A 16,212-nucleotide genomic window follows, 5' to 3' on the forward strand; every position below is an offset into this window, starting at 1 on the left:
GGAAACACTGAGACAGGAGTGGTGCTTGTTGTGCCACTCCAAAGTGATTTCTTACTCTGGTTATGATGGATGTCCTGATATGATTCATTTTCCTCTTGCCTTTTAATGTTTACTGAATAAAATCATTCTCCTTGATCCTATACCCTAGCAGGGCTACATACTCCATGCTGGCTATGGTGTTGCAACGACCTAATTTGATTGCAGAGGGTCGTGTCCTGTATAATGTTGTCTCATTTTCTCAGTAGTCGATACAAACTCAATTTTATTTTCTTTGAAAAGAAGGGAAGAGGAGGCAGGAGCCTGGCATCCACAGCCAAGCTCAAACCTGCAGCACTTACCTTGTTGCCTGGCTGTAATGGCCCATGTAGTTCAGCTTGGATGGGGCCCACAGGCTTGTTTTATTTATTAATTTTCCTGATGGTGCTGAAGGGGAGAAAGGATGGAGGCTACAGCAGAGAAGGGCCCTCATTTGTAGGTGCTGGCACCGCTGATTAGCCTCAAGGAGTCATTAATCCAACAGGCTGGATGCTCTCTTGGTGGAGCTTATCTCAGGAGGGGAGGGTTAGCTGTGCCTCCCTGTGGGCCCTGGGTGAGTGTTCAGCTTTCTCCTTTTGTCTCCAATTAGATGCTCGGTCCTTTGTACCACTGCGTTTCACCTACCTCAGAGACCCTTCACCTGCCTTCCGCCTCCGTAATTTATGAGTGGCTCAGAGGGGAGAAGGAGGGTCTGGTCTCAATTTGTGTGGCTCATTTGCATGTGAAATAAGCACATCCCTTCAGCAGAGCTGCCAGCAGTCTCCCTGGACCCGCTGCTCTCATTCAGCGTGGCTTTGACAGCTCCAAGGCTGTGGCTCGGTGAGCGGGGCTTGCTCATAAACTGGAAGTGTCACTGTGTTTTTGCAGAGCTCGTCCAGAAAATGGTGTTTTTCGGCAGCTCATAAAGGAGGTGTCAGCCTGGGATTTGGTCTGTGGAAAAAGAACCTGCTTTTGCAAACTGCAGAGTGCACAAGCTCTCAGCTCTGGCTCCAGGGCCATCCCTGCTGGCTGGGATTGCTGCTGGGGCAAATTATTCAGCTGATGGTTTCATTGCTAATTTCCTCATGGGTCCTGGTCTCTCTGACTCTCTTCTCAGGGTATTCCTCTCTCTCAGCCCTGTCTTTTCCTGCCCTGTTGGGCTTTCAGTAGGCTTTCGATTGAAAATGGATCTGTTGTGGTGACAGAGGAGGAGTCAGAGAGGTACTGGCAGGCAAAATGCACGTAGGGGTGCCACCAAACAGGCTTTGTTGTCTTGATCCAAGGATTTAGTGGGAAGGGGCTAGGCAGGGGAGTGGCAGTGGACTCTGTGGATGGGCAAGGACCAAGGGAATAGAATCGTAAGTCTTGAGGACAGGAAGAGAGAGAAGAGACTGGACATTGGTCACTCATGTGATCCTCCTTGGAAGAATACCACGTTCCATGAACCAAGCACAAATCTAGGCCTGATTTCTTCTCCATTTCAAAATATTTAATCAGAGAATCAAATATGAAGTTTCTTTAAGAAGAAGCTGGCACACAGCAGCTGGCTGAGTGTTGCAATCAATGTATCCGCTGTGGAATGTTTCCTGCAGAAATATTACATCCTCTCTCATTTACTTGATGATCTTTGGGGTGAATCAATCAAAAGATGCTGCACACAAATAGTTCAGCCTGTGATCCTGTGGGTGTCCATTACAGAGGTATTTGCTCCATGTTAATGGACCTGTTGATTAAGAAAAAATCACCAGTTTTTAAATAGAGAGTTGTTGCTTGATGGCAATTGTTAGCATTGGTTTTTCTGCCTTCCCACCTCCCCAGCACAGCTCTCATTCTGTGATAATGCAGGTGACTGCAACAAAACCCAGGTCTTCACTGCTGGGGAGAAGAGACTCACATCTCACCCTAGCAGTTGTCTGAGGAGAGCCTTCTCTTGGAGGCTGGGAAGGGCAGAGACTTCTCTGTACTCAGCGGGCGATTTCACCACTCTGTGCCTTGTTCTGTTAATTGTGTTTCTGCACCCATCTGCCTTGGCATGTGATGTCCTGTTGGACTTCAGGTATGTCTGAAGAAGATATTCCCCTGAAATTCCCATCAGGCCAAGGCTCAGCAGTTCCTTGAGGAGTCTGAGTGGGTTGTACACTAGCTGAGTGCATGGGAGTTTTTATTTGTGTCTGTAAAGCTTATAGTCTGTTGGAGCAATAGTGTTAATTTTGCTTCTCTACAACATGGACATTTGTCAAGTCTGGGACATTTCTGGGTGAAAAAGTGCCCATGTTGCAATGTTAAGTGTTGCTTTTCTGATGGTAGCATGGCAAGAACCCCAGCTGGCATTTTAAGCATAAGAAGATCAGGATGATGCCTGCTGCATAGATAGATGTCCTTACCTTTGATAGACAAACCTGAGCGGACCCAACCCTGTGATGACTGAAGCTATGCAAACAAGAGAGCAGCATATTTAACACTGCCAGAGCTCTGGTGGGGCACCAGGAACACATCTCAGGACAGACCAGTGTGCTGAGCTGTGTGACACAGCTCACTGCAGAGGCAGTCACGCAGCAGGGCTGAGCAGCCCAAAAGGACCAGGCTTGTGGCCGTGGGCTGTGTTCAGCCTCATGCTGGTAGTTGCCAGCAGCTGTTCTGCTTTCTGGGAAGCATGTTGGGATCCTTCCTGCTCAGCTGGAGGCTGTGGGAGCATTTGGTCCTCTCCCAGGCTGCCTGGTGCACAGCAGCCGCTGCTCAGTTTGGCGGGCCAAGCGTCGCTTCAGGCTCTACTGCAGAGGGGACCAACCCCCCGTGTCACTTGTTTATCTCTGTCGTTTATTGCTACAAACCAACTCACCCAGAGCCGTCCTTCCCACAGCTGGTGGGAGTCAAAGTGCCGAGGCTGTTAGTGGATTAGGGCAGCAGAGTGAAAACCATTTGGCGTTCCCATCCTGATTCTTCTGGGTGCCTTTAATTAGCATGATTGCTCAGCACGGATTTTGCCATGTTCTTTAGCTCCTCTGGTTAGGATAATTATTCCCTCAGCTCCTTTTGTTCCAATTCCTGATCGCTTACAAAGTCTCCCGTTAAAAGCCATTAAATCCGTAATGTGAGAGTAAATGTTCAGCAGCGTGGTGCTCTCAGCCCCACACGTGTGAGCTCGAGCTCTCGGCCCCTCTCCCGCACTCCTCTGCTCCCTGCCACGTGCTCTGTGCTGCGGCATCACTCTCTGCTTCCCTCTCACACGCTTCCCCCCTGGCCATCCCACGTGTCCCACACGCACCAGGTTGTGTGCACACTCCCCCTGCTTTCTGCTGGCACTTTTGGCATCACTCAGCTTGGTCTCCTCTGTGCACAGGCTGGTTTTGACTGTGAGGTTGGATGCTGGGCTGGGCACTGTGATCTCTCACATTTAGTTGCATGTGCAAATATGGAGGTGCCATTAGAAGTGTATGTTCTTGCATGTTTTTGCCGTGGTGTGGGGAGTTCTCGCTTCAAGGAACAGCTAAAATTGAGGGGGAGATGTCCTAGCTGTGGTGGAAGGCAGGACTTTTGATGATAGATGATGCAGAAGTGGAAAGACTAATTTTCTGTATTTTTTAAGTAAAGCCAGTTTTCTCAAGCATAAAAACCTCCACTGGAGGGAAAATGGGTTTTGGATAGCCGTGTTCCCAGGAATTTCCATGTTGCAGTGCCTCTCCATCTGGAGGCCTGTGAGCTCAGCCCCTTCACTGCCCCTCATCCCAGCTGATGTCTGATCAGCACATGCCAATGTGACTGGGGCAGACACACGAAGACTTACACAGACTGATGTGGTGTGAGATAAGATCAGGCTCAAGTGCTTTAAATGCCTCGTGCATTTAGGTGAGTTGATGTGAGAGGGAGAAGGGAGAGAAGGAGACTTATTTGCAGACCCAGAATGAAACTGGAGCAGAGAAGGGTCTGGCAGACGTGTAGTTTGTTAAGCTTGGAGCTGATTGCTGGAGCAAAAATTCACAGCTAGACCATTTGCTGGAAAAAGCTTGTCAGAAAGGACTCTTGGTCCTTCCTCCCTCCTTTGAATGATGACCCCTAATCAACAGTAGACACACATTTTGGGCTTAGATCTTGAGCTGCTGTCCTGCTGTGCTCTGCCAGACCTTCCCCACTCTGCAAAGCTCACCCTCTGCTCTGGGGTGGAGTGAGGGTTTCCTTGCACAGCAGCAGCCCCCCACAGGGCTCCTCACTCACCTGATCTGTGCTTTGCTGGGCTGCAAGGAGCTTTCCAGGCATTTCATACATTCTCTTGCAAAAATGTGCCATGTTTCATGTGTGTTTGGTGGGAGCAAAGCCCCTTCTCCTGCAGGATGAAGGCCACCCCAAATGCTTGACACTCACTTGGTTGGCACTATCCAAACAGTCCCACAGGAGCTCCATAGTATCAGCACAAACCCATGTTTTTCTGTCTTCCCCTGGGAGAGCACAGCCTTCCCTGTGCCCTGGGGTGTGTGTTTTAGAGCTTGTGAAATACTGGAAGATACCAAGATGTGGTCTCTAAACAAAATCTGGAGCAGGGAGCTCTCCCTTGGGAAGTGTAATAACACCCTTTGGCGTATTTTGGTGCAGAAGGCAACTTACTTTGAGAATCATCTATTGGGGCAATTATCAAGAGCTGAAGAGCTGTGGTGGCAGCTTTGTTTCCAAAGCAATCAGCAGAGTAGGAGCACTGGAGAGACACAGATGAAGAACAATAATTCCAGACAACGCAGCATCCAAACAGCTTAAAAAAAAAAATCAACAAAACCTTGTTCCTCAAAACTCCCTGCTGCTCTTGCTGTGTTTTAGCCCTCAGCTCTTCCTGTTCCCATTTACAACTCCTCTGTAGTGCTCGGTGCCTCCTTGCCTGCTGAGATCTCCTGCGCTCCTCAGTTTCCATCCTCGGTTTGTAAACTCCACAAAATCATGTTTTCCCACAGGATGTTCTTCCTGACACTTCAGACTCTCAGGCTTGTACAGCTCCTGGGCTTCCTGGAGGGCAACTCCGGCCTTTCTAGATGACATAAGGTGTTGCTGGAGCAGATGGCAAAGAGACTTGAACAAGCAAGGATTTATTCTGGGCCTTGATCAGCTCCTCCCATCCTCTGAAGAGCAGGAGAACATCCCTGGCACTGCCTGGGTTGGGAAGGTCCCAGCTGCAGGCTGCAGCAGTTGTGTGCAATCCTATCCACCATCTGTGCCTCTTCTTGGTGTCTGTTGTCATATCCCAGCCCTCTGGCTTTACTAAGCACTTCTGTCCCCTTCTAGAGCCCAGAGCTCCTGCAGAGGATGGGAGTCTTGGAGCTGGGGCTATTCCCTGTTGGATGTTCAGCACTGTCATTGGTTCCTTTGGAGACCTTGGAGAAAACGTGGTCCTGCTTTGTGCCACCATTTTGCTGCCTGCATAATAAATATAACAGCTCCTTCCTCCCCAGGGAATGAGAGAGGCATAAGAAATTAATGTTTATGAAGCACTTTCCAGCTGAAAAGAAGTTTGAAACAGAGCTGCTGCTGTTCTTACTCGGGGCTTCCTTTGCTGGTTGGCTCTTTGATGTGGTGATCTGTGGTACTGGTGGATCAGCTGTACCATAATTGGAATTAATCAGCAATTAAGGAACACGAGCCCAACCAGATTCTTTCCCAGTGGATATTTATTTCTGGGCACATTAGTCAGTGGTTTCAATAACTCTGTAAAATGCTTAGGGTAACTATTGCTATCTGAAGCAGATGGGGAACAGAGGCAGTGTCACAGGGACACGGATACCTGTCAGGTAAAGTGGGAAAAAGAAGCTCCTGCAGCACTATGCATGGTGCTTAAATTGGCAGCACTCCGAGGCCTGACTTGAAAAAAAAAAATTAAAAATTGACAAAAGAATGTATTTGAAAACCAAAGTGATGAAAATGATGTATTACTTGCTAGGATGGGATCTTTCATGCTGGGTCCCTTGGGCTTTGTGGAGTGCAGAGGCAGCAAGAGTGCACGGTGGTGAGAACTGGGGGCTTGTGGAGGCAGGGAGACAGGGTTTTTTTCCTCCCAGCGGTGAGAATGGTAGAGGAGAAGGCTCCTGGATGTGTCAGTGCAAGCACAAGCAGAGGCAGGGCAGCAGCTGGATAATGCCCACGATGTCAGCTACCACCAAGTTTGCAAACGCTTTCCTGCAGCTTGTTCTCATGGCTGACCTATAACCCCCAAGAGTTTTGCCACGTGTCTTTGCATGGCTGTGGGTATTTCAGTGGACAAAAGAGCCATTCTACTTGCTCAGGGACCTTCTCTGTGACCCAGTACCGCTTAAATGAAGCAGAGACTAAGCTCTGCATGTCGTGGGCGAGACTGCTGGGTGCCCAGCCTTTCCCCCTTCCCTGGTCCTCTTACAAGTCATTTCACATACTCTGGCTTCAATCTAACAAAAACAAAACCGATGAGGCCCAACTGATCTGGCTGCTTTCCATCATGCAGTGGGCCTCTGAGTGGCTTTAAATAGCTGCACCTCCGTGCAGGCTGGAGAAAAAGCACTGGCTGTGCCTCTGGACAAGACGGTAGCTTTGGCTCAAATCACAGGCCATCTCAGACCTGAAAATAGCCTTTTTTTTTTTTTTTTTCTTGTCATCCTTGGTATTAAATAGATTTTTTTTTTCCTTCTTATTTTTCATTTTATACCCTGTTAAGTGCTTTCTTACCTCGGGGCTTTTCCTAAGGGGGATCGGTGGGGAATCTTGGAGCTCTGCCTCCTGAGCTATCAGGCTACATCATTTAGTATCTTGGAACTACTCCATCCATGAAAGAGTTCCAGAGAAAACAAACGTGTGATCCTGGCTAATATGGACACGGCCTACGTTAGTGGTGGCAACAGTGGAAACACGACGGTTACTGGAATTCCTCCGACCAAAGGTTTAATGAATCTTACAAAGTCTTCAAGAGTTCACCCCGTGGAAAGCTGTGAACGCTGCCCTTTTCTCAAGGAAAAGCTGTTTGGTGGTTGAGTGCCTGCAGAATTCTCCTACCCCTTCCTCTGCTCTAGCCAAACATTAGAGAAATTTGTGTGGAAATGGGATCTTCTGGATCCATTTGCTTCCGTTTTTCTCTTGCTCTCGGCCCATCTCTTCCTTTCGCTGCCCTCAAAAACACTCGCAATGCTGCGATCCTCTGCTTGCAATTTGGGGTTGTGGACAAGCACAAGAAGATGGTACAAGCTGTAGCTAGAGCTCCATCTAGCACATTCCCAAGAGGTTTCCTGTGACGTCAAATCTCATTGATTAAAGTGGGAGACTCTTATGACAGAGGTTTAACCATGGAAAATGAAAACAGATACAAGGTGAGCTGCTGTGGAGGGGAATAAGGACCCTGTTTCCATGAAAACAAATAATTATAAGTATTTCTGTAGCTCTCAGAGCCTTTCTAATGTAATAAGGGGAGTTATCTACTTGAAGATCTTCTTGAGGTCTGTGTTATCAGTGTGAAATTCATCTGTGGACTGAATTTTCTTGCGGTTCTCCATTGTGATCCACACTGTTATACTGGTGTAAATGAGAGGAGGTCTGGGCTCTTTGACTTTTCCTTGCATAGTAGAGGAGATGATGTGCTTATCTGCAGCTGAGAGCATCAGAGAGAGCCTCACAGTGTGCTTCTGCTGGGGTTCCATGACCTGCTTTGTTGTGGCAAGCGAGGCCTTCGGCTGGGTTGCATCTCACCCTGTTACATGCTGTGAGGAGAAGGAAAAAAATAAGGTTTTGTTTCCTAGCCTGGCAGATGAACCCATCCATGACAGGAAACCTAGGTTGTTGTGTTGCTTCCCCCTCAGATATAGACACAGCAGCGCTGATTCGACTAGAGGGATGGCCATTTCCTTTGCTCAGGGTGTGGGCCAGGCTTGATGGTTTTCATGCTTTCTTTGATGCAATTCATGCTTCATATCTGTGCATAGAGAAAGATAAAATGTACACTGTTGTTGGAGTCTCCTACTGCTTTTCCTTTCTATCATAAATTCTGCTGTAACACAGAAGAGAGCTCAAAGCTCCGTTGCCTAATGTGAGCTGCATGGATAGCAGAGTTATGTTTGGCCAGCTTGTTGCCCTTAATTTGCTATTTTTGTTTAACCCGTTTTTGCCAGGCGTTATGCGGCATCCCGTTGCTTTTCTCATCCGTTCCCACAGCAGTTGATATTGCTGTTTCAGAAGCAGTTTCCACCCCTGCGTTTCGGAACAGGTCTGCACCCCTCCCGCTGTGGCAGATAGGGGTACTGTGAGGAGTAGTGCATCACTTTCTGCGTCATTCCCTCGCCTCCCCATGTCACAATCCCTGCTGCTCCTCTCAGGTGATGTGGAGCAGCCTCAGGTCTCCAAAGCCTGCTCTATCTGAGTAGTGACAATTTTACCAGAAGGCAAACAGGGAAGGAAAGATGAAATTATCTTGTTTTTTCTCCTTAGTCTTGCTCTCTCAGTGGAGGAAGTGTGTTCCTGGCAGGGCACTGTCCATAGGCTGGATTGGTACGGGCATGGGGCAGAGTGGCCAAAACCCACTAGCCAGGGTGTTGGGAAACACAAGACAGCTCTGGAGGACTAAGTGGATGGCCGGGGTTGAGGACAAAAACTGATTGCATGGTTTGGTTGCTTTCAATTTTCTTGTCCTTTCATTGCCACATCCATCCAGCCTGCTTAGAGAAATGCCCCATCTGCTCCCTCCATCTCAAGCTGTTAGAGCTGCACAGAAAATACGAGCTCATTCCTCCTTCCCTGTTCTCCAACACTCTCCATACATTTATTCCACTACCATGCTATGACTGTTAGTAGAGACAGTATTATGTTTTAATTTAAAAAGTGATATCACTAGAACTGGGAGAAGCAAAAAGTCTAGTATGTCAGACCCTTCCCCTTCCCAATTTTGTAGGTCTTTGGAGATGGTTTTGATTTCAATCTACAGGGTGGGGATTTCGACCTCCTTACTATTTTCAGTCTTGCATGTTGGAGTTTCCCTACAAATCTACAACCAATGTCAAAGATAGTATTTTTCCTCCCATTTTCCAGCTGGCACTGAAAAATGTGAAACTCCACAAAAAGTTATTGTTTTTAAAATTTCCCCAGCTCCTTCTTGGAAGTTGAACACTCCTATTTCTCCTTTTTTTCCTTTGGAAAAGAAAGCAAAAAAAAAAAAAAAAAAAAAAAAAAAAAAAAAAAAAAAAAAAAAAAAAAAAAAAAAAAAAAGAGTAATGAAAACCCCCCACATTTTTCAAGACATTTCCAGGCCAGTTTTTCAGAAGTTAATAGCTGTGACGGTAGATGACATTTGTCATAGCAGCATCCAAACTCTGAACCTGTTGAAATTCACCCATTTTAACCCCTGGACATCTCTGTGAGCATCATCCATCTCACATCTGTCAGCGAAGACATAAACCTAGCAAGAGCCTTGTTGGTTTCTGCTCCATACAAGAGAACGGGGTTAAAGGTAGCAGTACAATATGGGAAACAGCAGTGAGGAAGAAAGAGAAAACCAGTCAGGAGAGAAGCATGTTTTTTTTCAGATTCTTTGGGGACTTTGATAAATCAGAAGGAGAGGATGCCAAAAGGACCGGTGCTTCATTGCTTTCCCAAGCCAGCGGGATGTGTGTTCAGCCCTTCAGCTCCAGAAACGTGGGCTGTCCTCCTGCCACGCTCCTCGTCGTCCCTCGGCAGCCCCTCCGTGTCAGTGGTGGGGTCACCCCCACTGCAGCCCCGTTCTGCTGTCACTGGAGATCCCTGCAGCTGGGATTCACAGCACAGCACTGATGACAGAGAGCAAAGCCCTTGGTGTCCCCAGCCTTAAGTCTTGCTGATCTTTCACATGTCCCTTCACTGGGGCTGTGTGTCCCCAGTGGGTTTTTAGGTCTGTTGGATGTGGTCCGGCAGAAGTGAAATTGCCTTAATTTAGCAGAGCTAAGAAACGCAAAGAAAATAAAGCAGACAGGAGTTCTCCTTGGAGATGCTGGGTGTTGTTGAGGACAGACTTTCCCAGCTATCCTTTGGCGGCCATAAAATATATTTATGTGGTGAAAAACAAAACAGGATAAATAGTGACGTTCAGGGATGCCGTGTTTATTTGTGTCCCGGTGACTCTGATCACTTTAAACCGTGAGAGTTGAGCTGGGCTCTTTCTCACTACTAATGATATTTCAACGCTTGGAATTTGCCTATGAATCTTGTTTATGGCACATGAACCGGAGCTGAGCCTGGCTTACTCTCCCATGTGGATCGGCCTTTAAGGGCCACTGAGAATAACAGATTGCTTCCCCCAAACAAGTTTAAACAGTTCCAAACCAAACAGCTTTTGTCTGCATCCTCAGGTCCGTCAAAGGAAGCATGTGTTTGATGTGCAGATGGAGTAAGATAGTGCAGTGGAGAAATATAAATAGATGTAAAAGACAAAATAGAAAGAAGAAATAGGAGAAGAAAAATCTTCTGGCTGGTGTAGATTTGGTGTGAGAAAATGTCCTAGCCTATTAAAAAGCACTCCTCCTACTGAGATCAATTCTTAATGGCATCCGAGCTGCCCCATGCTGCCCTAGTGATGCCAGACTTGAGTTAACTTAGCTGATTTGGCCAGGATCCTGTGACTGTATGAGGTGCAGGAGTATTTTCCAGATCTTAGAGCAATTATGTAGCCAAGACATCCCAGCAATTTTCTTGGAAAAACCCTTTGGACCCATGAGAACTTGGGATAGGTGACAGCAATGCCCAAGATCCTGCCATGCACGTCTTGGTCGTGGCAAAAAAGTGAATTTTGCTGTCTGGAGCACCCCAAGGCAGGGACATTCTGAAGAGATGTTTGATACAGCCCTTTAAAACATTCTATTTGCCCAGCAAGTTTGTTGGACTGAAGGAAGGAGCTTGCCTATGATCTCTGCTCCCCTTATTTTTCTTTTTCCTCTGGCCAGTGTTTCTGGCAAATCCTAAACCTTCAGATCACCTTCAGAGAGGTGGGGTTGTGTGAGGAGAAGATGCCTCCAGCATGCAGGGTTTGGTGTAGATGGGACAGCTGGGATGAAGAAAGGTCTGTGGGGTTATGAGAGTCAGGTCTCCCCAGCCTTGCAATGGTACTTTTTGGTTTCAGGAATGTTATGCCAGATGAGATAAATCATGAGAGAAAAGTAGACACAGGAAGGAGTCTCCCTATTCCTCACTGTCTGCCTAGGGAAAAGATGGACTAGGTAGGAGTCTGGACTTAGTGGGAACCTCTAGAAAAGAGTTGTTCCCAGTTGTCTGTCCAGACCTCTTGCATGCTCCTTGTCCTCAGAGCACTTGTGCCTGCACGCTCCACATGAAATGATTGCCTGTTCTTTATGGAAAGACAGAGTGAGGTAGCCCTGCCTGGAGAGGACATTTTGGCTTTAATTTAATGGCAGCCATTTGCTAGTTATTCATTTGGTTCTTTTTTATATAATTACATGTGTGTCGATATCTCTCTCTTTTTTTCTAGTTTTGCTCTTTTTTGTTTTTTCGTTTACTTTATTTTGCTTTTTTCTTTTTTCTGTTTTTTTTCCCCCTTTAGGTTTCAGAGAAATTATGTTGAATCCAATAAGCCTCCCTGGACATTCCAAACCTCTTAACCAAGGCATTTATGTTGAGGATGTCAGTGTTTATTTCAGCAAAGGACGTCATGGCTTTTAAAAACTCCTTAAAAGTCCCTGTTCTGATGTCAAGTTTATAGGCTGTGCCCTCAAAATGGTGGGAAGCAGTAAGCGTGGTCTGTATGGATTGAGGTCTCCTCCTAATAGGACTCTACAGCCCTGCCTGTACACACGTTAAAGCCAACTGAAACTGTGGTTTTCTGTCACCAGATAACAGGGTTGTTCTTTTCCTCCAATGGTCGCTGTGTTCGTTAAATATTCCTGCAAGGCACAACAGCAGCAATGAGAGCAAATAAAGAGAATTAAAACCCAGTTGAAAGGAGTCATCCTAATAACACAGTAAATAATTGTACTTTTGCTTTAAAATAAAACACAAAACAAACAAACAAAACAAAAAAAAAACCAACCAAGCCAACCAAACTGACATCTTTAGTCATGTCCTCCCTGCTTGGAGTTTTCCTTGTAAGCTTGTGTCTTCGCAACACCCAGTGAATGCTGCCATCACCTCTTACGTGGCACCGCCATGGGAGGTCTCCCAGAGCGAGCCGAGGCGGGGAGCCTGGAAGAAACTAAAGCAGAATGAAGACTTTTGGTAAGAACAAAGGCAGCCCTGCTCCCAGTTCTTGCACAGAAAATAATGTTGGAAGGAATGAGGATGGAAAGAAAAAAAAAGTATCTTACTTCTCTGACAGGAAGAGAGTGTGGTTATCTTTGAAGTGCACATGTTCTAGGAGGCTTCTTTTGTTTGTCTGTCTGTGTGTGTTAGAGCGGCTCGTTGGATCTGACTATATCGTTGTCGTACTCTGGTCTCTCCCTGCTGCTTAAATGATGAGCTTTATCTGAGGAGTTGCCTGGACTTCCCGCATGGATGGAGAATCCATAGCGCAGGAGGGTCTGTGTCCTTGCCAGGACTAGAGCAGTAAGCAAAGTGGAAAAGCATATCAGACGCACGCAGGTCCCATTGCTGGGCCTTTTCCAGCCCCCTTTAGCTCTCCCCTGTATTCCCACCCCACTAGAGATTGATTGTAACCCAGTCGCGTACCCAGAAGCATCAGCTCAAGGCTGGCTGACTGAAGGAGAGGAAAAAAAAAAGTATTCTGTTGCTTCTCTGGCAAAAACAGGACTATTGATCCTGTTCCGCCCGATATTTGTATTCTCTCCCCATCTCCTATCCCACTTTTGTCTTACTTCATCCAAAGCCTCTCAGATGGAAAAGTAAACCCTTTCATCCTGTCCTCAAGAGAAGCCAGCTGCCCTCGTGGCAACTTGCAGGGCTTTCCTTGGACTCTCTGGATGTCACATGTATGGGAAATACAGATTTGCTCATACATATCTGTGATAACCTATAAGCAAAGCAGATTTTCTCTAGAGGACAAAAAATATTCCAATAGCTTCAGGTGTGGCCAGATCCTTTTGAGAGGAATATTGGACCAGGAGCTTGCTCACCAGCCACTCAGCTTTGCTTGCCTTCTTGGTGGCCCGAGATGACCTTATCACATCAGGGGTGTCTCTAAATCACCAGCCCTCAAGGGTCACTGCCACTGGAAAGAGTCACGGTCCCTCTCCACCAGAACTGGGCAGAAGCCTCAGAATGGATGTTCTGCTTCATCCTGCCTTTACAGGTGATCTGCATGAACCACCCTGGAGATTGCCGGGAGGTTTTATTATCAGCTGTCCCATAGGGATATCCCTGGGAATATTCCATTCTCTTGCTTCTTCTCCTGGTTCGTTGGCATAAAAAGGTAAAGTGCAATAGAAGAGTACTGGAGAGATGGTGGCAGAGTGCTTTAAGTTAACGGACATGCCTTAGGGGGGCACCTGCGTTAGTGCGAGGAGACCTGGCTCAGGTTGGATGGCTTCAGAAACCATGACCAAATCTCCCAACAACGTTTCCTGCCCGCATCGGAGCTGGAAATGCCAGAGGTGCACTGCCAGAGAGGACCCGCGGCCATGTGCCATTGACACCTCAATTCTGCAGATTCACAGAGTGAGGAGGAGCTTCGCCGAGCGTGTGAATCACTGGGTGCTTGTCTGAACTGAATTTCCCCATCTCCTGGGAGTCGCCCACCTGACCTGGGGATGTCTTGTCCGTCTGAACTGTCTCCTCTCCCTAGCACTGTTCAGGGGACTCTGCTCTCAACTGTGTGTATCAGTCGTAGAGATGCATCTGTGGGCCTGGACCAGAAGCCTATATCCAAACACCCTAGCAGAGGAAGGGTTGAATTTTGCAGCTCAGGTCCATCTCTGCTTAGAAGAAATCCTCCGGACCGTACAACATAATTAAAAGCAGTTCTCCCCACTGTGATCGATGTCTCAATTTGTTTAACACCAATTAAAGTCTCTGGTTCCTCACTGCTGAGAACGAAAGCCAGTCGTGGCTGTTTGCGATTGGTGGCTTTAAGTAGCAAGTCTAAGGATGTTTCTTTTTAAAATTTTATTTTATTTTTAATTATTGTAAATCATTACCTCATTTTCTGTCAATGAGATTCCTCCATCTTTGAGCATTCTTATCTTGCCATAACTATCATCCTGTGCTAATGGGAAATGGGACGGTCCCTTTTCACAGAGACTATAGGGGTGTTCAATGTCTAGTTTCTTAATAAACACTTTATTTTCTAACGAAACAGCTGCACCAGGCCTCTTCTTTGAAGACAAAATAAATAAATGTTCAGAATGACATGTCCCATAGTCTACTTCTTCATGAGATGGTCCACGTGTGGGGAGTTTGGTTTGTTTCCTTCTTTGGCGGGTGTGGAGGGTGGGATTTACAGTTATGATGGGAACACTGCTCAGGTGGAGCTCTTGCTTCTGTCACTCTTATCAGGCACAACGATGTTTTCTTGCCTGAGAGCTTAGCTGCTAATGATCGCAGTTGACAACTTGTTGGTTTTTGTAGCATAAAATGGCCATATTCTCAGGGACAAGCTGGTACTGCAGGAGATTGTGTCAGGATTTGCCAAGACAAGTTTCTATAGTTAGTGGAAAAAGTTTTATTAGAAGCCTTATCTCACAGGGAGCTTGACAGTAAAAGATTGTTCTGGCTGCAGTGTTTCAGATCGTGCTGTTGCTTCAGGTCTCCTTGCTTGGCTGTGCAAATTGATCACGTGTTGGGTGTTGGATTGTTGTCCCCTCCTCAGCAACAATTAACCTTGTGTTAAGCTGTCAAGGACTTATTTGGTGTAGAGGGAGTGGGGTATAAATGAGTGCTGTACTCAGGTTCCTCATCAGGAGTTCATGTCCGGGTGGTTGGATGCTCCAGGAGGAGAGAGGAACCATTCTGCAGCGTGTGGGACTTGTCATGAGGGTGTGTCTTAGTGGTTGTGTCTTAGAATTGTTAACAGGAGATGTCACTGATGTAACTAAAAGCTGCTGTGCCAATCTGCAGGTGACTGTGGACACGAGGTCGGGGGTGTGTTTGAGCACATATTGGTGGATGGTGCTGCAACCCTCATAGAAAACCTGGTGAGAGTTTTGATGAGCAAATTAAAAACATGTTTTCCAGCATCCTTCTGTTCCTGTAACTTCCTGGCATGACTTTCAAGCAGGTGTCTCAAAATGATGCTGTGGGTGAATTTCTGCATGACCTTCCCTTCTAATGAGTGTGTCTCCAGGAGTGATGGGGTGCTGTGGTTCACAGGACTAGGTGATGCCTGAGACCTTTACCTTTCCAGGAATGTCTGCAGTGCCTGAGACAAATGGTTGTCTCCTGACATAGCCTTACACGAGGGATGAGCAGCTGAGCTGCACTGGATTCCATCCCTGTTTCCTTTTCCTTTTTGAGGTGTGAGAAACAAGCATGGGGTTTGGAAGGTCTGTCTTTTCTCCCCCACTACTGCAGGGTCTGTTATCAGGTTTCACAGCCCAGAAACATTGCAAACAGTGCTTGATTAGCCAATTACTCAGGCTGCTGGTATGGTCAGCCTTGGTTTACTTTGCTTTGTGTTTCAGGGCAACTGACTCCTTGCATATGAGTTCCTACAATATTTTTGATGCTGTCAGTTCAAAAGCAGCTGGTTTAACTACAGGCTCTGGCAGGCATTGCAGAGGGCTTGGGCACTTGCTTCTTCTTGTTCTTGCTTCTTGGTTGTCTCTGTTGCCTGATGTACCCATGTGAAGGCTCCATGCTATTCATGACAGTCGGACCATGAGCTGATAATGCTGTGCTGCTCACCCTCCCCACTCTGGCTTCAAATGACTCTTGGGCTGATGATGGAGTTGTTGCTGAAGGAGCTTGAGATGCTGGTTTGATAGGGTGCAGGCAGTGGACCTCTAGCAGGAATGATCTGCTCCTCCTGAACATCACAACCCTGCCTCCTCAGGTCTTATTGAGTGTGGAGCCTGTGTGTGAATAAGCAGAGGAACAAAGTTTCGGCTCATTGTACTTGGACTCTAAAAAGATGGAGTCGTGTTTCTTTTGGTTCCTGCTTGGAGGCAGCACGATGGGCACAGTGTGTTTCTGGCATTGTAGATTGCTCCAGGGTGGAATCAGTCTGTGGGACCTCGGGCTCAGACTTGCTGCAGGGCAGTGTCTGGTGTGTGGGATGCTGTAGGTCATAATCAGGGTATATTGAGTCTCCACAGCTGCTTACCCACATTGCATCGA

General features: G+C 47.0%; 1 protein-coding gene across 9 annotated transcripts in view; it reads left to right on the forward strand.

Annotated features, from left to right (window-relative positions):
- The window catches only part of NTRK3 (neurotrophic receptor tyrosine kinase 3), a 205,885-nt gene that overhangs the window by 127,225 nt on the left and 62,448 nt on the right, over positions 1 to 16,212 (forward strand). The window contains exon 13 of one of the 9 annotated variants that reach the window (XM_069025905.1): positions 11,531 to 14,233. The exons of the other annotated variants lie outside the window; for them this stretch is intronic. Within the exon in view, the coding sequence (XP_068882006.1) occupies positions 11,531 to 11,649 (119 nt within the window). The 3' untranslated portion in view covers positions 11,650 to 14,233. Of the gene's footprint in view, positions 1 to 11,530; positions 14,234 to 16,212 lie in introns of those variants that run through there. 9 annotated transcript variants of the gene reach the window in all.

The sequence above is a fragment of the Aphelocoma coerulescens genome, chromosome 10 (genome assembly GCF_041296385.1).
Source record: "Aphelocoma coerulescens isolate FSJ_1873_10779 chromosome 10, UR_Acoe_1.0, whole genome shotgun sequence".
In the NCBI taxonomy this organism is placed as follows: Eukaryota; Metazoa; Chordata; class Aves; order Passeriformes; family Corvidae; genus Aphelocoma; species Aphelocoma coerulescens.